The sequence below is a fragment of the Neoarius graeffei genome, chromosome 11 (assembly GCF_027579695.1).
Source record: "Neoarius graeffei isolate fNeoGra1 chromosome 11, fNeoGra1.pri, whole genome shotgun sequence".
NCBI classification, from domain to species: domain Eukaryota; kingdom Metazoa; phylum Chordata; class Actinopteri; order Siluriformes; family Ariidae; genus Neoarius; species Neoarius graeffei.
Window position 1 is genome coordinate 49,369,497 of NC_083579.1, and position 24,302 is coordinate 49,393,798.

The window sequence follows — 24,302 nt, forward strand, 5'->3', positions numbered from 1 at the left end:
CCCTAGACTAATTGTTCACTGAATGAATGAGTGACACGGGACATGCGACAGGAGAGAAGACCATCTTTCAGAACGGGAGGACAGTTTAAGCATCCAGAGTTTGATATAAACTGAAGGAGAGGTGTGTGAGGGAGCCATGCCAAGAGACGGTTAGTGAGGTGATGACAAAAGGTGAGGGGGCATGTGCTCTTTCCTGAGCTTTCACACTTGCTCCTGGGTGTGAAAGGTTGTGTGGGGGCGCGTGTCACCAGCTCTCCTAACGGTTAATTAACAAGGGGCTCTGGCAGTATGGGAGGGGTGTGTGTGTGTGTGTGTGGGGTGGGGGGTGAGCGACATATGTTAGCGGCCCATGTCAGGTGTGCGTATGTGCATGCGCGCGTGTGTCTGTTTGTGTGTCAGGAGGGGAGGGGTTGGTCTGGGCACGGTTCTCAGCCCGCTCGGGTTCCGTCAGGCCGTGCTGGCACGCGCAAGACACCAGATGTCGGAGCAGAGCCGGCTCGGTGGGCCACACCTTTCGACAAGCTAAAATCGGAGTGCGGCACCAGAAATAACCTCCCGCTGGACCTGACTCCGCTCAAAAACTCCACACCAGATCACGGCCACCAGCCGTCAGAAGAACTCTCACTTCCTCTCCACCAGCGCACTCGATATGGCCTTCCGCCTGCTGGCGGACTTACTTTTTATGGTCTGAATGTAATTACATTCTTTCCGTTTCTCCTCCTGAGGTGAGGGAAAAAAGAAGCAGGTGAGCGAGGCCACAGCAGAGAGAACAGAGAAAGCAAGCTAGAGCAGAATTTGAGAAACATGGAATACATTAGCGCAACACGGTTGCAAGTGTTGATTTGCAACTTTTGACAGCTATAAATAACAAAATGTGTGCAACATTTTGGGATTTGTTTTGCTTTCAATTTGCTTAAGTGTGTTGGGGCCGCTGGTGCATTGACTTGGCCTCCTACATGCAATTTGTAGTTTTCCCAGTAGAACAGATGAATCACGTTGGTCAGGGTGTTTTTGTGTGTAGGTGCAGACTCGGCCTGTGTCTCCTGAGGACACAGCGATCTTTGTGCTCAGAGCTGCCCCCTCCAAGACACACACACACACACACACAGTTTCTAAGCCAGATTACTTTAGCCTGCACTGCCTCGGTGTTAATCATAAAATAGGCTGATGTTATTAACAGATTATTCACATTCTGCAGCAGATTAAAACACTGGCCCACTGTGGGAGAGAAAGAAGCTGTGTCCATGCTGAGCGCTCCGCTCTATTGTATAGACTTTATCTATGAGACCCACAGCAACACATTACAGAGGCATTGTGTCTGTAGCACAGCTGACAGCATCAGGTCTGAGCAGCTGAACCTATTCTATTCTCTGTGTATGATTTTTAAGGCATATTAACTGGAGTAAGGTGTGTGTGGGGGGGCAGAGGGTTTGTGTCGTGCTACTTACGCATATTTCATACAGTCGGTGTCATGAGACTTTTTTCAGATGTTTGAAAGCACAGTGAGAAGAAGAAGGAAAAAAAAACCAAGGCGCAATACTTTATAAAGTGCTGAAAAAAGCCTAAAGGCTTCATGACTTATAATCCACTCTGAGAGAACAAGGTCAGTAATAGGGTATTTTATCACTTCTCTCTTCCAGAAATCAATGTGTGCGAGAGAGAAAGAGAGAACATAAAAACAAATCTAAACTAGGCAATACGCCCACATGCTCTCACACACAGTATGTCCTCTTCCCAAGCACATGATGCGTCCATCAGCCCCCTCTTTCTCACCCACACACACACACACACACACACACACGAAACAGAGAGAAACCACACTGAGTGCGATTCAGAGTGACAGCTGACCCTTCAGTGAATCGCTGACTCACTCTTTCACTGACCCTTCAGTAACGTGCTCTCTGATAGGCTGATGCGTCTGGGGCGACATACAGCCCTGGGGCGTATACGGAAAGTTGACCTCGCAGCCACATGGGCAGCGGTGTTTCACAATGCCCTTACCCACAGGCCAAGAGGGAAGCAGGACTCTGAAACAGACTGTTTGTGGGTCAGTGTCTTTCACGTGAAGCTGACTACAGAATGACAGTTAAACAGAGGAAGAGAGGAGAAGAGGGGGAGGAGGATTAAAAAAAACTAACTAAAAATGTCCAAATTCTACTTAAATGGGCAAGCGGCAAACAGCAGCAGGGGGATTCACAATTTCAGTGACGTGACTCATGTCTCTAAAAAGAACTAGAGACAGATAAAGCACCCATTTGGCCATGTGACCAACACGGGAAACAGAGGTGAAAAGAGAGCATCAAGAAAAAGTTGACAGTTTATTATCAGGAGACAGATCTGGCACAGATAAGAACGCAACATGTCAGCTCTTTCTTTAGCTTTCTTGAGAAAAAAAAAAAAGAACAAAGATCTGCAACTGCTGATGGCCGTTTTAAAAAGGACCCATATTATACTGCACACTTTTTGAATCCTGTTGCCACTTATAACCTTTGTGTGCTTTTTATGTGCTAAACACACTCGTGATTTCATTTCTTTAAAATTAAAACAGGTGTCTTTTTACTGTGCCTTTAAACCTTTATTAAAATGACCTCTGTTTTGACTGGCTGGTCTTGTCAGGTGAACGCACCATGTCCACATCTGTGCCCTGTGTAGAAGTGTACATGAGATAACTAATGGCGTCAGGTCAATATATACAGCCTGATAAGTTTGAACCAGAAACTCATGCTGAAGCTAAAGAAGAAGAGAACAAGCCAAGGGTACAGAGGTCCTTGGAAAAAATTCTTACTTTAGGTCTTAATCAGAGAAGGGTAAGACACTAATCTTCTCTCAAAGCTTCTGACTTACACTAAAATCGCAGTTTCACCGTGAAGCAACAGTCTTAAATTTAACAGTTATTCCACGACATCGAGTCATACATGAGCCGACAGCCGATGAGATGCGTAGCGCCGTGTTGGCTACAATCCATGTACGACAAGATTGAGTGGAATAACTGTTTTATTCTATCCACATTCACTGGATTTTGAGAAACCGAGCATTTTTGTCTTCATTTTTTGCAAATTCGATAAATAAAAACTTTATACAAAACGTCCGACAAAATCATTTCCGCTTAGAATGTAAACAAACTGGAGAAATGACAGGAGCAATTTGTGAAAAAAAATGCTATAATAATAATTCTTGAAAATAAAAGCGATACGTTCTTACCATCAAATACTTTTATTCCATATTTTGTTGCTTTTTTGTATTTTTGGGGTTTTGTTTTCGAGTAGTTCTTATTTCATCCTCGGCTGGTTCAGCAGCACGCTCTGCCGTTTTGTTTTTCTCTAATCATGGTATATGATACGATATCCTAGTAGCAGAGTAGCTAATCAGTCAGAGTGCACGATTGCTCATATCTAGTGAATGTGGATAGAATAATTATATATTATATTTATTAGGGCTGTCGAAGGGTGGCACGGTGGTGTAGTGGTTAGCTCTGTCGCCTCACAGCAAGAAGGTCCTGGGTTCGAGCCCCGGGGTTGGCGAGGGCCTTTCTGTGTGGAGTTTGCATGTTCTCCCCGTGTCTGCGTGGGTTTCCTCCGGGTGCTCCGGTTTCCCCCACAGTCCAAAGACATGCAGGTTAGGTTAACTGGTGACTCTAAATTGAGCGTAGGTGTGAATGTGAGTGTGAATGGTTGTCTGTGTCTATGTGTCAGCCCTGTGATGACCTGGCGACTTGTCCAGGGTGTACCCCGCCTTTTGCCCGTAGTCAGCTGGGATAGGCTCCAGCTTGCCTGCGACCCTGTAGAAGGATAAAGCGGCTAGAGATAATGAGATGAGATGAGATGAGGGCTGTCGAAGTTAACGCGATAATAACGCGTTAACGCGATCTCAATTTATCGCAATTTAAAAAAATAGTGCCGTTAACGCAAATTCTAATTTGGCCCTGCGAGTCACCCATAGTTCCTGTTGAGGCTTGTCGCGCGCTGCTTCAATAAGAGTAAGTGTGAGTGATGGAGAAAGGTCTGTTAAAAGGGAAGTTTCATTTCAAAAGTAGAGTGTGATTGAGCATAGACATATAAACATAGACGCCGCCTTCTGCGTAGAATCATACGTCATCCTCGCCGCCATATTGGATGTGGCAAAGTGGAGATTCTTCAGCCGTCTCTGGTATAGCGTCTAGACAGTAGCTGAGAATAAAGATGCCTCATTCATGTGCTGCGTTTAACTGTACCAACAGGTTTACCGTCCAAACGAGATCACATGGGATTACCTTTCACAGGTGAGACTGGAAAAATACTTTTCATTGTATTTGGCCATTATAACGTAATTTTACGAACAGATTTTCCTGACTTTGTGGCTAATATGAAGTCTCGCGCATAATAGCCGCTCGGTGAAACCTGTCTCCAAACAACGAAGTATTTCCTTCGTAACTACGCTGATAACACTTTGTGTTTTTGTCAAACATTGGAGCTTTGTATTCATTCTGAAGGTTTATTGTTATTAATATTGAATAAAATGTAACTGGGATACATCATTGTTAATTATCATTCAAATTTTAGGTAAATTATTTTAATTTGCATCTTATACGGATTTTATAAGGGAAATACGGATTTTGGAGGTTGGTTATACAGGTTTGATTGACCAAAGGTTGACATGTATGTTTATAACCATCACATTAAAAGTTATATGTGTTGTTTTGATGCCTGTTTGTTTCCCAAATAGATACGTGTGTGTCTTAATGGGTGAATAAAAGGCATCGAGTTAAATATTATTGTAGAAAGGGGCTTTATGAAGTTCAGTCCATTGACTTGCATTGGTTTACGGGGAAGATTTGCCACATCCAATATGGCGGACACTCTGACGTATCCCAGCAACGGGCCACCCAGCTCAATGCGGCGTCTATGTTTATAATATGTCTATGGTGATTGAGTTGGTTTTGGTATGCACTTATACTTTTGCAAAGTGAGATTTCAGTATGCTGTAGCACTGTGATAGGACACTAAATGTCTTTATTGAAGTCCAACTGCAATTTATTTTTGTTTGCACAGCACTGTGAAGTCCTATAGGCTGTGACTGAATACAACTCCAGCACAATTGAAGTTTTATAATAATAATAATAATAATAATAATAATAATAATAATAATAATAAGTTCAACTTATATAGCGCCTTTCAAGAAACCCAAGGACGCGTTACAATTATAGACAAAGAAAAAAAAATAATGATAAAAAATAATAAATAAATAAATGAATAAATAATAAAAAATAAAAGTAAAAAGTCCACCAAGTAGGGGTCAGGATGTAATTCCAGTGGTGTAGCAACGACAGTCCCACCAAAAGGCGCATGAAAACGAGTCCCACATCTCCAGCACAGCCGTCGTGACGCCATCAGAAACATCGCTCGAACACCACGCTGTGGATCCACAAAGCGAGCACAGAAGCTCCGCCATGCAGAGCGCTGGTGTGTCCCAAACCGCCTGCACAGCCGCCGCGACGCCACCGAGCAACATCGCTCGGAACATCACGCCAAGCATTAAAGTGCAGAGCGCTGGACAACCACGAATGTTAAATGAGCAGCGAGCTCACTGCAGTCCATAGCTGGGAGCGCAGGCATCGCCCATGGCGAACCAAGGCCTGGAGGGAACCAACGCCCAAAACTGGGTCCGGAGCTACACCACAACCGGTGGACAAAACACTCAAACAAACACCAAACTACACAAACACACAGAAATAAATAAATAAAATGAAAATTGAAAAAAAAAATTTAAATTAAATTAAAAAAAGCTTTCATTTTTATTTTCTTTTGTCACACATGTCTGAACTGAGACACAGTAGTATGTGACTACATGTTTTATATTTGAGACTACAGTTCCCTAATCAATCACAAAATCCAATTTTGTGTTTTGTATGTTCAGTACTGCCTAGTATGTGAGTGAATAAACTCCCTTACCATTTTCTCTTGTCCCAGCAGTTTAACAAGTACTTTTAGCATAAAATGTGTTCACCATTTTAATTGTAACATTTCACTTTAAAAGCCTTATTCATTTACATAGATTTAAAAAAATGCGATTAATCGCGATTAACTATATGAAATTCTGAGATTAATCGCGATTAATTTTTTTAATCGTTTGACAGCCCTAATATTTATTTCTACAGGGTCGCAGGCAAGCTGGAGCCTATCCCAGCTGACTACGGCGAAAGGCGGGGTACACCCTGGACAAGTCGCCAGGTCATCACAGGGCTGACACATAGACACAGACAACCATTCACACTCACATTCACACCTACGGGCAATTTAGAGTCACCAGTTAACCTAACCTGCATGTCTTTGGACTGTGGGGGAAACCGGAGCACCCGGAGGAAACCCACACGGACACGGGGAGAACATGCAAACTCCGCACAGAAAGGCCCTCGCCGGCCACGGGGCTCGAACCCGGACCTTCTTGCTGTGAGGCCACAGCGCTAACTACTACACCACTGTGCCGCCAATATATAATTCTATTAAAGTGAATTTCATCCATTCCTCGCATTGTAAGCTTACTCAAAACTGTCGCAATAAATACATCCACGAGCAAATATAAGCACTAATGCAATTACACAATCACTATGGAATTTGCAGACGTGACAGCTAACTAGCCAGCACTTGATTAACACTGCAGCTGTAGCCAAGATAAGCGAATATTCATTAACAACTAACATCAGCATGATATAGACTTCTTATGGGTTCCTTCTTTCAGCAGCAACCTTCTGGCAAGTCCTGAACTGTTTGTGACTCATTCAAAAGCAGTCCAGCCTGAAATGTGCTACCTTTAAGCTGAACTACTCAGGAACATCAGGAAAAATAAACTTCATCTGCCGCCAAAAACATCTTGTGCTTCAAAGAGCTTTGCAACAAACTGCAGTAACAGCGCTCATCATCGCTTTGGACTGGACAGAATATGGAGGTGGATGTAAAAGTGTTCACGGTCATGACATCACATCTCTAAGAAGTTTAAAATGTTACAGTTTAAATTAGTACACTGAAGCCTTTTATTTAATCTCGAACAGGTGGGCAGATGATACAGGATTGGGTGAGAAGGAGGAAGAGAGAGAAGCAGGCACATTTATGCACTACAGGAATAACATGGTTCAAGAACGGAGAGAATGGGTGTGTGTGTGTGTGTGTGGGAGAGAGAGAGAGAGAGAGAGAAAGAGGGAGGCTGTGTAAGAGAGAGCAGATGCTGACACTGAGGCGCTCTGACACTTCCACAGCCCGGGGAGTCACAGCATGCTAGTGCAGTGTGACAGAAAGCAACCTTTAAAGGCCAAGCCCTGAGCAACAGCAGCAACTGCCACACACACACACACACACACACACACACACACACACACACAGCTCCTCAATCTACCATCTGCATTCACAAGTGAAGCAAATACTTACCGAGTCAAAAACACGTCCACGTTCAATACAGTATTCTACAAGAACATCGGATTTTTCTGCGACTTTCTGTGACATTTGACACATAAAGGCAGCTTCACTGGCTAAACAGAAAGGGCAAAACCCATTACTTCATCGAAAGGTCTCTTCCTGACCAGGTCACAAGTGGCACAGAGGACGAACAAAAATTCTCTACTGCCACCTTCAGGCCAGAGGAAGAGAACAGCGTCATGACGAATGTTTACTGGAGCCACTCGAGCTGTTAAACCTTGTGACTGCTGTGAACTTGTGTGTTAAACTGAAATGTAGCTTGTCGTAACTGCATGTGTTGATTGGCCTATTAACAGCTATTCTGAGCAGACAGGATGCTAGAACGCTGTTCCAACATTAACACATGTAGTGTACTGAAGTCTAGTAGGACAGCTGGTACGGAATCTGACCTCTCGTAGATGGTCTTGAGTGTGACTTGGTCTGAGATGGCGTCATTCTCCTCTAGGAAGAGGATGAGCCAGGACGTCCGGTAGGGCCACTCCTCCGTTAGGTTGATCCATGACGCCAAGCGGTCCCAGTTGAAGATGATCTGATTGGCTCGGAGAAGGCGCCCTGTCATAACACATACATATATATATACACACACACACACTATATATACACACACACTATATATATATATATATATATATCTCATCTCATTATCTCTAGCCGCTTTATCCTTCTACAGGGTCGCAGGCAAGCTGGAGCCTATCCCAGCTGACTACGGGCGAAAGGCGGGGTACACCCTGGACAAGTCGCCAGGTCATCACAGGGCTGACACATAGACACAGACAACCATTCACACTCACATTCACACCTACGGTCAATTTAGAGTCACCAGTTAACCTAACCTGCATGTCTTTGGACTGTGGGGGAAACCGGAGCACCCGGAGGAAACCCACGCGGACACGGGGAGAACATGCAAACTCCGCACAGAAAGGCCCTCGCCGGCCACGGGGCTCGAACCCAGGACCTTCTTGCTGTGAGGCGACAGCGCTAACCACTACACCACCGTGCCGCCCTACTATGAATATACCATGGAAATTATTTTGTACTTATGTTTTGAATTCCTAAACTAGTAAGCTGATGTTAGAAACTGCACTTTTTTGCACTTCACTACTTTACTTCTCTCTTAATATGCATTTTATTTTCTAGCAAACGCCACTATGAGAAAATAGAGGAGTGATAATGGAATGGATTCGTGAAATATTTAACAGTTAGTTATACCACGAAATCGAGTTGTACATGAGCTGATAGCTGACAAGGTGCGTAGCGCCGTGTTGGCTATAAGCCATGTACGACGAGGTTGAGTGGAATAACTGTTTTATTCTATCCACATTCACTGGATTTTGAGAAACAGAGCATTTTTATTTTATTTTTTGCAAATTCGATAAATAAAAACCTTATACAAAACGTCCGACCAAACCATTTCCGCTTAGAATGTAAACAAACTGGCGAAATGACAGCAGCAATTTGTGAAAAATGCTGCTATAATAATTCTTGGAAAAAAAAATTTCCAAGAAAAAAATTTTTTTTGTATTTTTTGGGGTTTTGTTTTCGAGTAGAGTTTTTATTTCATCCCTGATTGGTTCAGAAAAACGCGCTGCCATTTTGTTTCTCTCTATTTACGGTACATGAGCTGATATCCTAGTAGTAGAGTAGCCAATCAGAGCATGCGATTGCTCATATCCAGTGAATGTGGATAGAATAATAATGCATATTCATTCTTTTTTGTGTTTAGAGGCTGCTCATTTTACAGAAGACACCTCACGTTCAAAACGCAGCTCTCCATTTCCAGACATGTTTAATATGAAATCAGCTATAATGAAGCAATAGTACATCATATTAATTTCAACATACTTTAAGATCCAAGTATTCAGTATATTATGGCGTCTACAAACAATACATTTTATGGTTAAGGAAACTGCTACAATATATTTATAATGAATTTTGATAAGTTTTCTCATAGCCCGTACTAGTGAAAAATAGCAATGAAAAAATATTTTTACATGTTCCTGGTATGTTTGTTCTTTAGCCGGTAAGCTAAACTATTTTAAAATGTCATATTTTAAAAAAAAAAATGCACAGAACTTTTTTGTTTCTTCGTGCAGATATAATACAATCTTAACAACACAAACATTTCAGATTTGGTGAGCAAGATGTGAGCAGTTAAGTTAAAAAGATGTCATTGCAGTAACCTGTGACTGATACAATGTTGAGGAGTCTCCTCATGGTCTGAGGGCTGATGTCACTAAACCAGTCCTCAGTAAGTAGCAGCTTGGTCAAGTCAAAAGACATCTGACGTGTGATTGTACGCTGCATCTGACGCCTCCGGTATGTATCCTGCATGACAAACAGACACATTTAAGCACAGAGAGTGAGGGTCTGAAACAGTTTACAATTAACTAATAACAGTGGGCATAGACATCCATCCATCCATCCATCCATCCATCCATCCATCCATCCATCTATCCATCCATCCATTATCTCTAGCCACTTTATCCTGTTCTACAGGGTCGCAGGCAAGCTGGAGCCTATCCCAGCTGACTACGGGCGAAAGGCGGGGTACACCCTGGACAAGTCGCCAGGTCATCACAGGGCTGACACATAGACACAGACAACCATTCACACTCACATTCACACCTACGGTCAATTTAGAGTCACCAGTTAACCTAACCTGCATGTCTTTGGACTGTGGGGGAAACCGGAGCACCCGGAGGAAACCCACGCGGACACGGGGAGAACATGCAAACTCCACACAGAAAGGCCCTCGCCGGCCACTGGGCTCGAACCCAGACCTTCTTGCTGCAAGGCGACAGTGCTAACCACTACACCACCGTACCACCCGGGCATAGACATTTTATATTAAAAATTGCTAAAATGAGAAATTAAGACCTCTACTTAAACATATTTTTATTGAAGCTGCTAAAAAAAGGTTTAAAAAAAATTACAAGTGTTCTGTGTGTAATAATCGCTAATCCCATCACTAACAACTACATATGACAGAATATACTGTATAATTGTACTGAAATGGATTTAATTTTTTTTTTTATAGAACTCTGAGTTATAATAGTGGTCGCATGATCATAAGCATAAATCATCGCATCAGGTACATTATCCACAGTTGTTTCCAAAATTAGATCTACCCACGTCTAATATAACTCCTGAGATGTGGCTCAGCTTGAGGAGTTGTGAGCCTGGTGCACTTGTGTTCTGAGGTCACTCTCAACAGCTGCTGATCAGGAGCTAAATAATCTGGCGTGGGTACACTGCGGGAGCAGAGGCTGGGTCACAAGCTCCAGGAAGCCACGGCTCCAAGTCAACTTTAATGTTCTAATGACGGCCTTGTGACTGGAGTGTGTGGCTACTAATATAAGTGAACAAACAGGTAGCACTTTTGAAGCCTGCAGGAAGGCAGAGGTTAAAATGCCCAAGACTGATACTGTGCTACTCAGTCATGTGGTTGTTCACTGATCCCTCAGACGGCACTGCATCGAGAACCGTCATTCATCTATAGCTGAGGTAACCACATGGGCTCAGGATTACGTTTGTCAAGCTCTACAATACAGAGTTACATCCATAAATACCAGTTAAAACTTTACTGTGCAAAAAGGAAGCCTTATGTTAACTGTGTTCAGAAGCGGCGTCAACGTCTCTGGGCTTGGAGCAGTGGCGTAAGAAGCTCGCCGCGGGCCCCGGTGCGACGTGTGGAATACAGGGCCCCTAGTGGGCATAGTGACACTTAAGGGAGGATTTAAGACATGCAGGTTAGGTTAACTGGTGACTCTAAATTGAGCGTAGGTGTGAATGTGAGTGTGAATGGTTGTCTGTGTCTATGTGTCAGCCCTGTGATGACCTGGCGACTTGTCCAGGGTGTACCCCGCCTTTCGCCCGTAGCCAGCTGGGATAGGCTCCAGCTTGCCTGCGACCCTGTAGAAGGATAAAGCGGCTAGAGATAATGAGATGAGATGAGGAAATATGCTCAGTATAATATGGATTTATCACAAAAATACACGTGTGTATTTATTATTTTGAAAACCCACCAGCCGACTGATCTGGCACGTTTTAATTGTGCGACAGTAATGACGTAAATAACAGCGCGGCGGAGTAGTGTCCGAAAGTGTGTTTTCATTTTACCAATGAGCTCACTATATAGTCCTCTATATAGAATTCCCTAGATAGTGAGTAGGGAGTAGTGAATGAGTGAGTGATTTCAGACACAGCCTATGAAAGCTCCACCTCCAGTTAGACACCATGGAGTGTCTGAAAATGTCTCGCCAGAATACACAGCGATCAAAAAAAACTATACACAGAACAACTATTACTGTGTCAGTGTGATGAAAATTATATCTGGTCTTTTTCCATACAGGGAAGGAGTAGATGTTAGTTTGCCACCCTTTCCTGTTCTTCCCTACGCTCCTGCCGCTTCTTGGAGCCGCTTTTGTGTTTGAAGTGCATTGTTTTGCTCGCAATGATAATGGAAATATGCAGACATCAAAGATACTGAGATCAGCCTACCCAGATCAGCCTACCCAGAATTCCTTGTAATCTCAATAGAAACAAAGTTACTTTTGCGAAATAGAATGACAACAAAGACCTATTATCATTTTATGTAGCGTTTATTTGATGGATTTGTAAAAAAAAAAAAAAATCCGCAACGGGCCCCCCGACGGTCACGGGCCCAGGTGCGGCTGAACCGGCTGAACCTGCTATAGTTACGCGCCTGGCTTGGAGGCATCTGGGATGGACCATCACACAGTGGAAATGTGTACTGTGATCAGACGAAACAGTATTCCAGGTCTTTTTTGTAAGAAATGGACACTGTGTGCTCCGGACCAAAGACAAAAAGGACCATCCAGACCGTTACCAGCAACAAGTCCAAAAGCCAGGGTCTGTCATGGTACGGGGTCGTGTCAGTGCTCTTGGCAGCATTAATGCAGAAAAATACATTGAGATTTTGGAGCAAAATATGCTGCCTTTAAGATGACATCATTTCCAGGGATATTTCATCAAGACGATGCAAAACCACATTCTGCACACATTACAAAGACATGGCTGCGGAAGAAGAGGGTGCCTGTTCCCTCTGTCCCCAATAGAGAATGTGTGGCGAATTTTTGAAATAAAAAACAGGAGGACGACGACCCCATACTGTTGCACACCTTAAAGCTAGATGGCTTTCGATTTCATAAAATTTAGTTCCCTCTGATATTTGGTTATTGTGATGTATGTTTATTTCTGTAATATCTCAAAAAATATCAGGCCATTCTGTGGCTGGGAAGTTATTTGATTTGAGGGGATTCTTGAGCAAATAATGTGCATGAAATCGCTCGCTTCACGCAGTCAAGCAGACAGAGGAAGTCCGTGTGCGCATGCGCAGGTTTACCTTCTTTTTCTTCATCTTTAGGGTTTTACAGCGGCTGGCATCCACAGTGTTGCATTACTGCCATCTACAGGTTTACCTTGACCGTGCACTGACAGTTCCATCATCCTGTCGCTAAACGAACAGCTGATCACACCGAGGTGCTCGCTGACCGCCGATATTTATTAGTTTGGTCCTGCGTTTCCTTTCCTTCGCAACATAACGCCTTTTCTTCTCGCTTCCCGTTACTGTAGTCGGTCTTTCACGTTTCATTCGCACACTCACGTCCTCCATTTTTCTCTCCTATTTCAAATTTGTATCCCACAATGCCTTGCACGAATGGGAAAAGCCCACCATGTGATGCATGATGTAGTATCTTATATCGGGTTATGGTGAAGCAGGAAAAAAATAGTGGCCCTAAATTCATTAATTGTTCTTTTTTTTAAACTAATAAAATTGAAAGTCTGATTCGAATTCAGTAGCTTTCAGTCCACTAAACAAAAATAATTGGGTGTCGGGGAAAATTCTTTTTATGACCTACACTTGAAAAATCTGAAAGGCAGTCTACCTTTAAGACCTGTTTGCAGGACAAATGGGACAAAACACCACCTGAAACCCTTCATCACTTGGTGTCTTCAGTCCCTAAACATCTTTTAAGTGTTGTGCGAAGGAAACTTCAAATATGTTTATTTTGAAAAAAAAAAAAGCATGAAGTAACACATCAACGAATGTGCTGCTGTGTTGTTTTGAGTGCGATACAGGTCAAAGATTATTTACAGATCATTGTTTTCAGTTTTAATTTTAATTTCAACATACCATCTCAACTTTTTCTGATTTGGGGTTGTAAGCTTTTTGGAAAAAGCGACAAACACCACCACCACTTTGCTGATGTCAGCTCACATCTATCACAACCACCCAAAATTTTGATCTCTATTGACCACAGCACTTGTTAACCTAGAAGTTCACATTAGCTAAATAATGAGGTATAGCCGAGGCTTCTTCCTCTCTGTAATGGCTGGGAAAAACTTGAGCTGTTTGTAAATGGGCGAAACATGAACTTCCACTCTCGAAAACAAGGACGACTGGCAGGCGTACCAATGGCGGACGCGGCACAAAAGGATCGTGTCCCCGAAAGCGAATGAAAAGAGGGCTGATAAATCAATGAAGCAAACAAATAGGGCACTCGCAGGGCAGGCAGCGGAGCCATTTAGCCTCCCACTAGACGCCGGCCGTGCCAGAGCTTTGTCACCAAGCCCCACTGCTGCTGCACCCTGTCATTAGGCAATGCCATCTCAGTGGGGAGGGTAAACAGACATTAAATCAATTACAGACGCTCCTCGGCGACATCCAGGGGCTCCGACAGCATCCCTCTCCACATTGCCAGCCTCATAGGCAACACACAAGAACAACAAACACAGGCATGCCAACAGCGTTAGCACTGTGTGACATATTTGAATACTAGTGTGATGCGTATATCTTGTTCCTCTGAAGGAGGAAGATATTTGCATGAGGAGTTATGATTGTTCATAATATGTTCTGTAAATCCATGATCCATTGGTTTGCTTATGGGGTTCAAGTCAGTTTTTTTTTTTTAAATCAGTGGAGACTTACCCTCCTGTTCAGAGTGGATTTACTGCCCTGCTTGGCCTGCTCTCCAAGACTGTTCTGAGACTGAAACTTTCTGTCCAAATCCTCATGCCATGCTGTTGGAACACAGAGGCACGAACACACAAACGTATCCAACTCTTATTAGGTTATATCCATTTTACATCGTTAGAAAGTTGTAACATAGTTTGGTTATCCTTGTTGATCATTTCATGCAGCTTTTTCCACAGATATCTTCCATGTTTTTCTGCTTACCCTCAGCAGCAAGCAGATCTCCGTTGGCAGGCGCAGCCATGGAGAGCTTCTTGGCCGTAGTGAGGCCGCGGCTGTTCAGGAAGACGGGCAGGTGCACTATGTTGCGCATGTAGTCGTGGCCATTGATGTTGGAATCGCGCAGCACGCTGTTCAGGTTCTGGTTGATGGCTTTAATGATGATGTGAGGATCGCTGGCAAAGATGGAAATGAAGGGGCCCTTGGAGAAAAGAATCCTGACCTGCAGAGGAAGAGAAGAGACACATGAGAACACCGGTTCCCGACCCAGGTCCTGGGGTACCCCCTGTCCTGTACTTTTGAGTGTTAAAAACACAACTCTGTGGGGGGGGATTGGGAAAGTGTGTAGGACAGTACTCCAGGATTAGGATTGGGCTGGTTGCCTGTGCATTTAAGCCTGGCACAGCACGCAATGAGTCACTTTGATTTACTCCTGAGGTGTACCAACTCTAAATATGAGATTTGATATGAGATCTGTTCAGCTATCTGAAATCAGGAAGAGAATCAGCATCTTGCCCATTTATTAAAAGGTAGACTGCCTTTCAGATTTTTCAAGTGTAGGTCATAAAAAGAATTTTCCCCGACACCCAGTTATTTTTGTTTAGTGGACCGAAAGCTGCTAAATTCGAAACACAGACTTCCAATTTTATTAGTTTTTTAAAATAGAACAATTAATGAAATTCTCCGCTATTTTTTCCTCCTTCACCATGACCCAATTCAAGATACTACGTCATGCATCACATGGTGGGCTTTCCCTGTCCACGCAAGGCATTGTGGGATACAAATTTGAAACAGGAGAGAAAAATGGAGGACGTGAGCGTGCGAATGAAACGTGAAAGACCGACTACAGTAACGGAAAGCGAAAAGAAAAGACGTTATGTTTGTTAGATAGATAGATAGATAGATAGATAGATAGATAGATAGATAGATAGATAGATAGATAGATAGATAGATAGATAGATAGATAGATAGACCGTTTATTTCTAAAACACTTTGCAGTCAAAAGACTGAATTACGTGAATATTTACACAAATATATATGCATTAAATATAAAATTTAAATATTATAATATGACAAAAGGGGCGGCACGGTGGTGTAGTGGTTAGCGCTGTCGCCTCACAGCAAGAAGGTCCTGGGTTCGAGCCCCGGGGCCGGTGAGGGCCTTTCTGTGCGGAGTTTGCATGTTCTCCCCATGTCCGCGTGGGTTTCCTCCGGGTGCTCCGGTTTCCCCCACAGTCCAAAGACATGCAGGTTAGGTTAACTGGCGACTCTAAATTGACCGTAGGTGTGAATGTGAGTGTGAATGGTTGTCTGTGTCTATGTGTCAGCCCTGTGATGACCTGGCGACTTGTCCAGGGTGTACTCCGCCTTTCGCCCGTAGTCAGCTGGGATAGGCTCCAGCTTGCCTGCGACCCTGTAGAAGGATAAAGCGGCTAGAGATAATGAGATGAGAATATGACAAAAGTTAAAGATAAAAATGAGACCATAAAAACTATATACAGTGACTAATGATAAAACTATCTCGGTATCTGTTGGTCTTACAAACGGGCACAACAAACTTGCAATTGGATCTGAGATGATAATTCCGACGAGAACGAGCCGGTAAAAGGTGACTTAGTTTGTGGTCACCCTGCTCAATGTTGCTAAATAGTTCCTTGCACAATTGACTTCTTCTGTCATATAAAGATGGAAGGCCAGCTTTAACTAGGCCTTCACTGTAGCTACAGGCAGGAAAAATTATGCGCAATGCGCGACGCCGAATGCGCTCAATTTCATCCGAGAGATATAATGGTAGATTACAATGAAATACCTGGCATGCATATTCTAAAACTGATCTAATAACACTGCAATAGAACAAAACAAGGTCGCTGGGGGCTATTCCCGCGTGCTTAAGTTGTCTTAAGAGATAAAGTCTCTTGGCAGCTTTGGTTGTTATTGAGTCAATATGCGCTAAAAGAAGAAAAGACGTTATGTTGCGAAGGAAAGGAAACGCAGGACCAAACTAATAAATATCGGCGGTCAGCGAGCACCTCGGTGTGATCAGCTGTTCGTTTAGCGACAGGATGATGGAACCGTCAGTGCACGGTCAAGGTAAACCTGCGCATGCGCACACGGACTTCTTCTGTCTGCTTGACTGCACGAAGCGAGTGATTTCATGCACACTATTTGCTCGGGAATCCCCTCAAATTAAATAATTTCTGAGGCATGGAATGGCCTGATATTTTGTGAGGTATTACAGAAATAAAAACATCCATCACAATGTCCAAAGGTCAGAGGGAACTAAATTTCACAGATTTTATGAAATCGAAAGGCCATCTAGCTTTAACATTATAAACATCCTTCTTAGAAATCAGTTATTCTTGTACATAAAAGTTTATTCCTACACACAAAGTGCATATTAAAATATAAACAGAGCCTTTATCAGAACAGTACATCAGACAGAAAGGCCACAGTCGAATGAAGAAGCTCCAGTCACGGAAAATGACAGGGACTTTCCAGACTCATGAGAGACTCGAGCATGGCCGAGTGTCACAGGACACTGATTTGTACACTATTTAAAAAGTTAATTACTGCTGTCTGCTGCCTCAGGCTAGCATCTAAGTTCAAATATTTGTTTATTCTGCAGTGGGCTACAAAAACCTTATTGTCCCTTTCCCAACATACCATAATCCTCCACAGGCCATTTCCAGTCATAGCAGTATGCAAATCCTTTCTGTTACGGGACTTCAGCACTGGCAAGCTTAAACATTTAGCTTACGATAAAAATTCAATTTTGTAATTTCTATTAAAACTGGAGGTAAAAAAGCTCCGAATTTAAAAGTGATGTGACTAAATGAGCCACAAAGGGGTCTTTGAGGTTTCAGGTGGTCTGGAAGGAGGGAGATTTCATTAGCACTGAGCAGGCTGCCAACACAAGGGGATTATATCCCCAAATAATAACGTTTGGCTGAAGGAAATTCTATTACTCCAGGCGGAAAAAAGGAATCTGAACTTTCTGGGGTGAACTCTGATAGCTACAGTGTGTAGTTCTGCTTTGTTAATGAGAAATTGATGAACGTGTTTACCATTCAGTCAGACTGAGAGGTGTTATTTGTGCATTTCGGTTAAGTGGAGGAAGATGAGGGAATGATGTGACAAAGCACATGAAATTTCTGAAATGGGTCTTGCAGAATTTTGAAACATAACTAAATGTACACACACACACACACATATATATACCGTATCCAGCATCTGCAGCACTTTATCTTGTTCACAGGAGTCCAGGCCATCGATGATGACGACCAGACGAGTCTGATTCTGAGTGAAGCCATCTATGGTCTTTGCCATTTTAGCCATGAGCTCCACTTCACATTTGAGCACCTAGCTCAAGACAAGACAACAAAACAATTTTTAAACAAACAAACAAACAAACAAACAAACAAACAAACAAACAAACAAACAAACAAACCCATGCTGCTGTGATGTCTAAACTCAGTGTAGCTTCATAGAACAACGAGTATAAAACATCAGAGAGATCCAAACATTAAGTGAAGATTCACTAGTGGAAATACTTATAGAAAATGTGTACTAATATTTACAGCTGTGGTCAGTAGTTTACATACAGTGACATGAATGTCATCTTGGACATGAATGTCATGGCAATATTTGGGCTTTCAGTAATTTCTTTGAACTGTTCTTTTTCTGTAGCAGAACGTACAGCATACATCTTTAATTTAAAAAAAACACTAGAATTTGGTGCACAAGTTTTAACTTTCTTTGGGTTTTCCGACATCAACACAGGGTCAAAATTATACATACAGGGTTAAAAATGTACATACGCCCACTTAGATTATTAATTCAGAGGTGCTGAAACTTCCAAAATGTCTTATCTTGCCAAGGCCGAGGTCTCTTAACTTCCTGTTTTTGATCGTGATTGACTACAGCTGGTAGCTTCTCTGTGCCTTCATAAAAAAGGATTTGTTTACAGCACTCATTGGATTGACCAACACACAATACAATGGGAAAGTCCAAGGAGCTCAGTGCAGATCTAAGAAAGAGGATTGCAGATGTACACAACTCCGGCATGTCTCTTGGAGCCATTTATGAACAACTGCAAATTCCAAGATTAGTTCAAACAACTGTATCCAAGTTATTGTGAGGTGTAGTCACTTTGCCAAACCACTTTGCTTCAAGGAAACCCAAACGGTCACCCTCAGCTGAAAGGAAATTGGTTTGGATGGTCAGGAACAACCTGGGAACCACCATGGCACATCCCTGCCATGAACTGGAAGCTGATGGATCACTGTCTACAGTTCAGATCACCATCAAGTAAGAGGCTGCTATCCAAGAAATAACCCTCTGCTCCAAAATTGACACCTTCAAGCTTAATTAAAAGTTTGAAGCTGACCACACGGACAAAGAAAAAAAGCCTTCTGGAGGATAGCTGTATGGTCAGATGAGACAAAGATTGAGTTGTTTGGCCACAATGACCACCATGTACAGAGGGACACTGTACCAGCTGGTGGTGCTGGTAGGATCATCATGCTCTGGGGCTGTTTTGCTGCCAGTGGAACTGGTTCATTGGACAAAATGGATGGAATAATGAAGGAGAACTACCTCAGAATTCTTCAGCATAAACCATCAGAAACTTGAACACAACTTGGGACTTGGGAGTTGCAACAGGACAATGAACCCAAACATACATCAGAGCTGGTTGTGGAGGATAAAGCAGGCTAACATTAAGCTTAAAACAAGTCCTGACTTCAACCCTATTGAAAATACATGGACCGTGCTTATAAATCAAGTCCCTGCCAAGAAAAAAAAATTAATTGAATTCTACTATGAACTGTCGGGAAATATCCAACCAGAATTCTGCCAGAAGCTTGTTCATGGTAAACAAAAATGTTTGGTCAAAGTGAATCTTGTGAAGAGACATTTTACCCAAATATTAGGGGTGCTGTATGTGTATTTTTGACCCTGTATGTATAATTTTGACCCTGTGTTGATTTCAGAAAACCCAAAGAAAATTAAAACTTGTGCACCAAATTCTAGTGGTTTTTTTAATTAAAGATATATGCTGTACATTCTGCCACAGAAAAAGAACAGTTCAAAGAAATTACTGAAAGCCCAAATATTGCCTTGACATTCATGTCCAAGATGACATTCATGTCACTGTATGTAAACTTCTGACTAAAACTGTACAGGCATTATAATTACAAAAACACACGATGTATGTATACAATGTAATTCTGGTGTATTCATGATTTTACTACAACCCCGATAACAAAAAAGTTGGGACAAAGTACAAATTGTAAATAAAAACGGAATGCAATAATTTACAAATCTCAAAAACTGATATTGTATTCACAATAGAACATAGACAACATATAAAATGTCAAAAGTGAGACATTTTGAAAGTTCATGCCAAATATTGGCTCATTTGAAATTTCATGACAGCAACACATCTCAAAACAGTTGGGACAGGGGCAATAAGAGGTTGGAAAAGTTAAAGGTACAAAAAAGGAACAGCTGGAGGACCAAATTGCAACTCATTAGGTCAATTGGCAATAGGTCAATAACAAGACTGGGTATAAAAAGAGCATCTTGGAGTGGCAGCGGCTCTCAGAAGTAAAGATGGGAAGAGGATCACCAATCCCCCTAATTCTGCACCGACAAATAGTGGAGCAATATCAGAAAGGAGTTCGACAGTGTAAAATTGCAAAGAGTTTGAGCATATCATCATCTACAGTGCATAATATCATCAAAAGATTCCGAGAATCTGGAAGAATCTCTGTGCGTAAGGGTCAAGGCCGGAAAACCATACTGGGTGCCCGTGATCTTCGGGCCCTTAGACGGCACTGCATCACATACAGGCATGCTTCTGTATTGGAAATCACAAAATGGGCTCAGGAATATTTCCAGAGAACATTATCTGTGAACACAATTCACCGTGCCATCCGCCGTTGCCAGCTAAAACTCTATAGTTCAAAGAAGAAGCCGTATCTAAACATGATCCAGAAGCACAGATGTCTTCTCTGGGCCAAGGCTCATTTAAAATGGACTGTGCCAAAGTGGAAAACTGTTCTGTGGTCAGACGAATCAAAATTTGAAGTTCTTTATGGAAATCAGGGACGCCGTGTCATTCGGACTAAAGAGGAGAAGGACGACCCAAGTTGTTATCAGCGCTCAGTTCAGAAGCCTGCGTCTCTGATGGTATGGGGTTGCATTAGTGCGTGTGGCATGGGTAGCTTACACATCTGGAAAGACACCATCAATGCTGAAAGGTATATCCAGGTTCTAGAGCAACATATGCTCCCATCCAGACGACGTCTCTTTCAGGGAAGACCTTGCATTTTCCAACATGACAATGCCAAACCACATACTGCATCAATTACAGCATCATGGCTGCGTAGAAGAAGGGTCCGGGTACTGAACTGGCCAGCCTGCAGTCCAGATCTTTCACCCATAGAAAACATTTGGCGCATCATAAAACGGAAGATACGACTAAAAAGACCTAAGACAGTTGAGCAACTAGAATCCTACATTAGACAAGAATGGGTTAACATTCCTATCCCTAAACTTGAGCAACTTGTCTCCTCAGTCCCCAGACGTTTACAGACTGTTGTAAAGAGAAAAGGGGATGTCTCACAGTGGTAAACATGGCCTTGTCCCAACTTTTTTGAGATGTGTTGTTGTCATGAAATTTAAAATCACCTAATTTTTCTCTTTAAATGATACATTTTCTCAGTTTAAACATTTGATATGTCATCTATGTTCTATTCTGAATAAAATATGGAATTTTGAAACTTCCACATCATTGCATTCCGTTTTTATTTACAATTTGTACTTTGTCCCAACGTTTTTGGAATCGGGGTTGTACAATGCAATTATATATAGTTGCAATATATAAGTACATCTCAAAGGCTTCTCTTATGTTATATATATATATATATATATATATATATATATATATATATATATATATATATATAGAGAGAGAGAGAGAGAGAGAGAGAGAGAGAGAGAGAGTCACACATATACATTAGTCTTGCGTATACTATTTTCTGAGAAAAAAATTAAAACAGGGTGTGCTGTTATAGAAAAACAACTGACAGCAGGATGATCATTACCCCAAAGTTAATTATTTTCCAACAACTGCATACTCCAAAGCATTTTCCCCTCTTATACCACAACCATTTGCCAACACTTAGAATTTGTTTTTTATTAAGTACATACTGATTTTTAAAGCTATACTGCCTTTCAGATTTTTAGAAATGTAGGTCATAAAAAGAATTTTCCCTGACACCCAATTATTTTTGTTTAGTGGACCGAAAGCTACTGAATTCGAAACACAGGCTTCCAATTTTATTAGGGTTTTTTTTTTTTTTAAATAGAACAATTAATGAATTTAGGGCCACATGGCCCTAAATTCTGCACTATTTTTTCGTCCTTCACCATGACCCAATTCAAGATACTACATCATGCATCACGTGGTGGGCTTTCCCCGTTTGCGCAAGGCATTGTGGGATACAAATTTGAGACAGGAGAAGAAAATGGAAGATGCGAATGAAACGTGAAAGACCGACTACAGTAATGGAAAGTGAGAAGAAAAGACGTTATGTTGCGAAGGAAAGGAAACGCAGGACCAAACTAATAAATATCGGCGGTCAGCGAGCACCTCGGTGTGATCAGCTGTTCGTTTAGCGACAGGATGATGTCACTGTCAAGGTAAACCTGTAGATGGCAGAAATGCAACACTGGATGCCAGCTGCCGTAAAACCCAAAAAGAAGAAAGTAAACCTGCGCATGCGCACACGGACTTCCTCTGTCTGCTTGACTGCGCGAAGCAAATGATTTCATGCGCTTTATTTGCTACAGAATCCCCTCAAATTAAATAACTTCCCAGCCACAGAATGGCCTGGGTTTTTTTCTTTTTTTTTGATATTGCAGAAATAAACATATCACAATGACCAAATTTCAGAGAGAACTAAATTTCACCGATTCTATGAAATCGAAAGGCCCGTCTAGCTTTAAGTACTTTTAATCAATTTAAAATTAATATAAACCTGTGATTTGCTAGGCAGTCCAAACTATTGTCAGAGCAGTGCTGTTAGAGAAAACTAAATCAACACCTTCTGACCAATTAGCTTCGAGAATTCAACAGCTTTGTGGCACAAGGACAATTATTATACAAATGTTCCAAAGGCCAAAATTGTACTATTTAAGTAATTATTAAGTAGCAGATTTGAGACACTTATAAGTTAAACCAGTTACCGTTATAAATGTATGATCAATTGTAAGATCAATATGCACCATCTGCTACAAGTGCCTGATTAACGCTGGGATCAGTCTATACAAATTCAGCCTGATTTTTTGCATGATTTTGTTGCGGCAGACACATTTCCAGCATCGGGCTCAAATATGAACATCAGAAACAGCAAACAGGCCTTGTACTGTGACATAAATCAACAAACAGCGATGTGGGCATCTGGGATGCCCCACGACAGCCCAATAAAAAGTCTAGCTTGTCAGAATTTTTGTATTTTCCCACCTGGTTTGACAACTCTTACAATGTGTTCTTTGACACTCCTTCGGTCAGCATGACTGACAATTTCTTGACCCTCCTCCCCAACCACATGCAAGGGCGTGAACGATGATTGGTCAGGGTCAAATTTGTAGTGTTGCCAGTCTGTGACTGCCTGACCGGACATTGTGACCGATATCATAGTCTGATCCAGGCATAAAGCTGCCTTTTCCAATTGTGTCCAAAGAAATGTTCAGTTTTCAGTTCAAGTAGTTACATTTCCCCCATTTTTTAAAAACCAAGATGGTTAAAATATACAGTGATCAAAAACATTCCTCTGGCACTGTATATAAAACCAACGCAATCTAAGTTTACAGATCTTGTACCACCTGTAGGCATCACATGTACATTTACAGATCTTGTATACCTTCATGAAACCCTCGCTCTTCAGCTTGTGCATGCTGTTGGCGGCGCCGTGCAGCCTCCTCCTCTGCGAGCGTAGCACAGAGTCGGCCACCTGCCACCAGGTCCTGCAGTTGAGCAGTAGAGCGAGGCCCACCACGCTGGCCACAGCCACGAGCACCGCTTTTACCGTCACATTAGCTGAATTCACTTTAAATATAGCCAAGAGGGCCATGCCCGTCACCAGGCATGCCAGAGTCAGTGCAAACAGAACGAAAGATGGCACGCAGCACGTCTTCTTCCACTTCTTTCCTGAAGAGGGAGAGAAAGAGCCAGAGACAAATGCTGTAATACTAAGATAAGTGTTAGCTTGCCAAGAATTGTTCATGTGTCTGAAAAAAGAAGGAAAAAAGCATAGCAGGTCTGATTGCACGAATATTCATTCACTGTTAACAAAATACACTGATGAGACTTTGTCGCACCAAAACATTAATGATATAAAACTTGAAATGGAATTAAAAGTAAGCAGTTCCAAACCGTGTGTCTCATCATTTTTAAAGACTCTGAAGAGTCGAGTGGCCAAGAAACCAAATTCTCTTTCGCATGCATCTGATAGCGTGGCAATCATCTCTGCCATAGAGGTCTCCCCACCAACACTCGACAGGCGGTTATAGTCTGTAAACAAAAATCTAACACACAAACACACACCAGTAGCTTGATATTTTTGACCTCAGTA

General features: G+C 42.2%; 1 protein-coding gene across 5 annotated transcripts in view; it reads right to left on the reverse strand.

Moving 5' to 3' along the window:
* kidins220a (kinase D-interacting substrate 220a) overlaps window positions 1–24,302 on the reverse strand; it is a 108,801-nt gene that overhangs the window by 36,743 nt on the left and 47,756 nt on the right. For all 5 annotated transcript variants that reach the window (XM_060934097.1, XM_060934096.1, XM_060934095.1 and 2 more), the window contains exons 16-22: window positions 24,104–24,255; window positions 23,592–23,878; window positions 17,881–18,021; window positions 14,647–14,884; window positions 14,398–14,489; window positions 9,626–9,770; window positions 7,835–7,997 (exon numbers count right to left, since the gene is read on the reverse strand). In XM_060934097.1, the coding sequence (XP_060790080.1) occupies window positions 7,835–7,997; window positions 9,626–9,770; window positions 14,398–14,489; window positions 14,647–14,884; window positions 17,881–18,021; window positions 23,592–23,878; window positions 24,104–24,255 (1,218 nt within the window). The remainder of the gene's footprint in view (window positions 1–7,834; window positions 7,998–9,625; window positions 9,771–14,397; window positions 14,490–14,646; window positions 14,885–17,880; window positions 18,022–23,591; window positions 23,879–24,103; window positions 24,256–24,302) is intronic.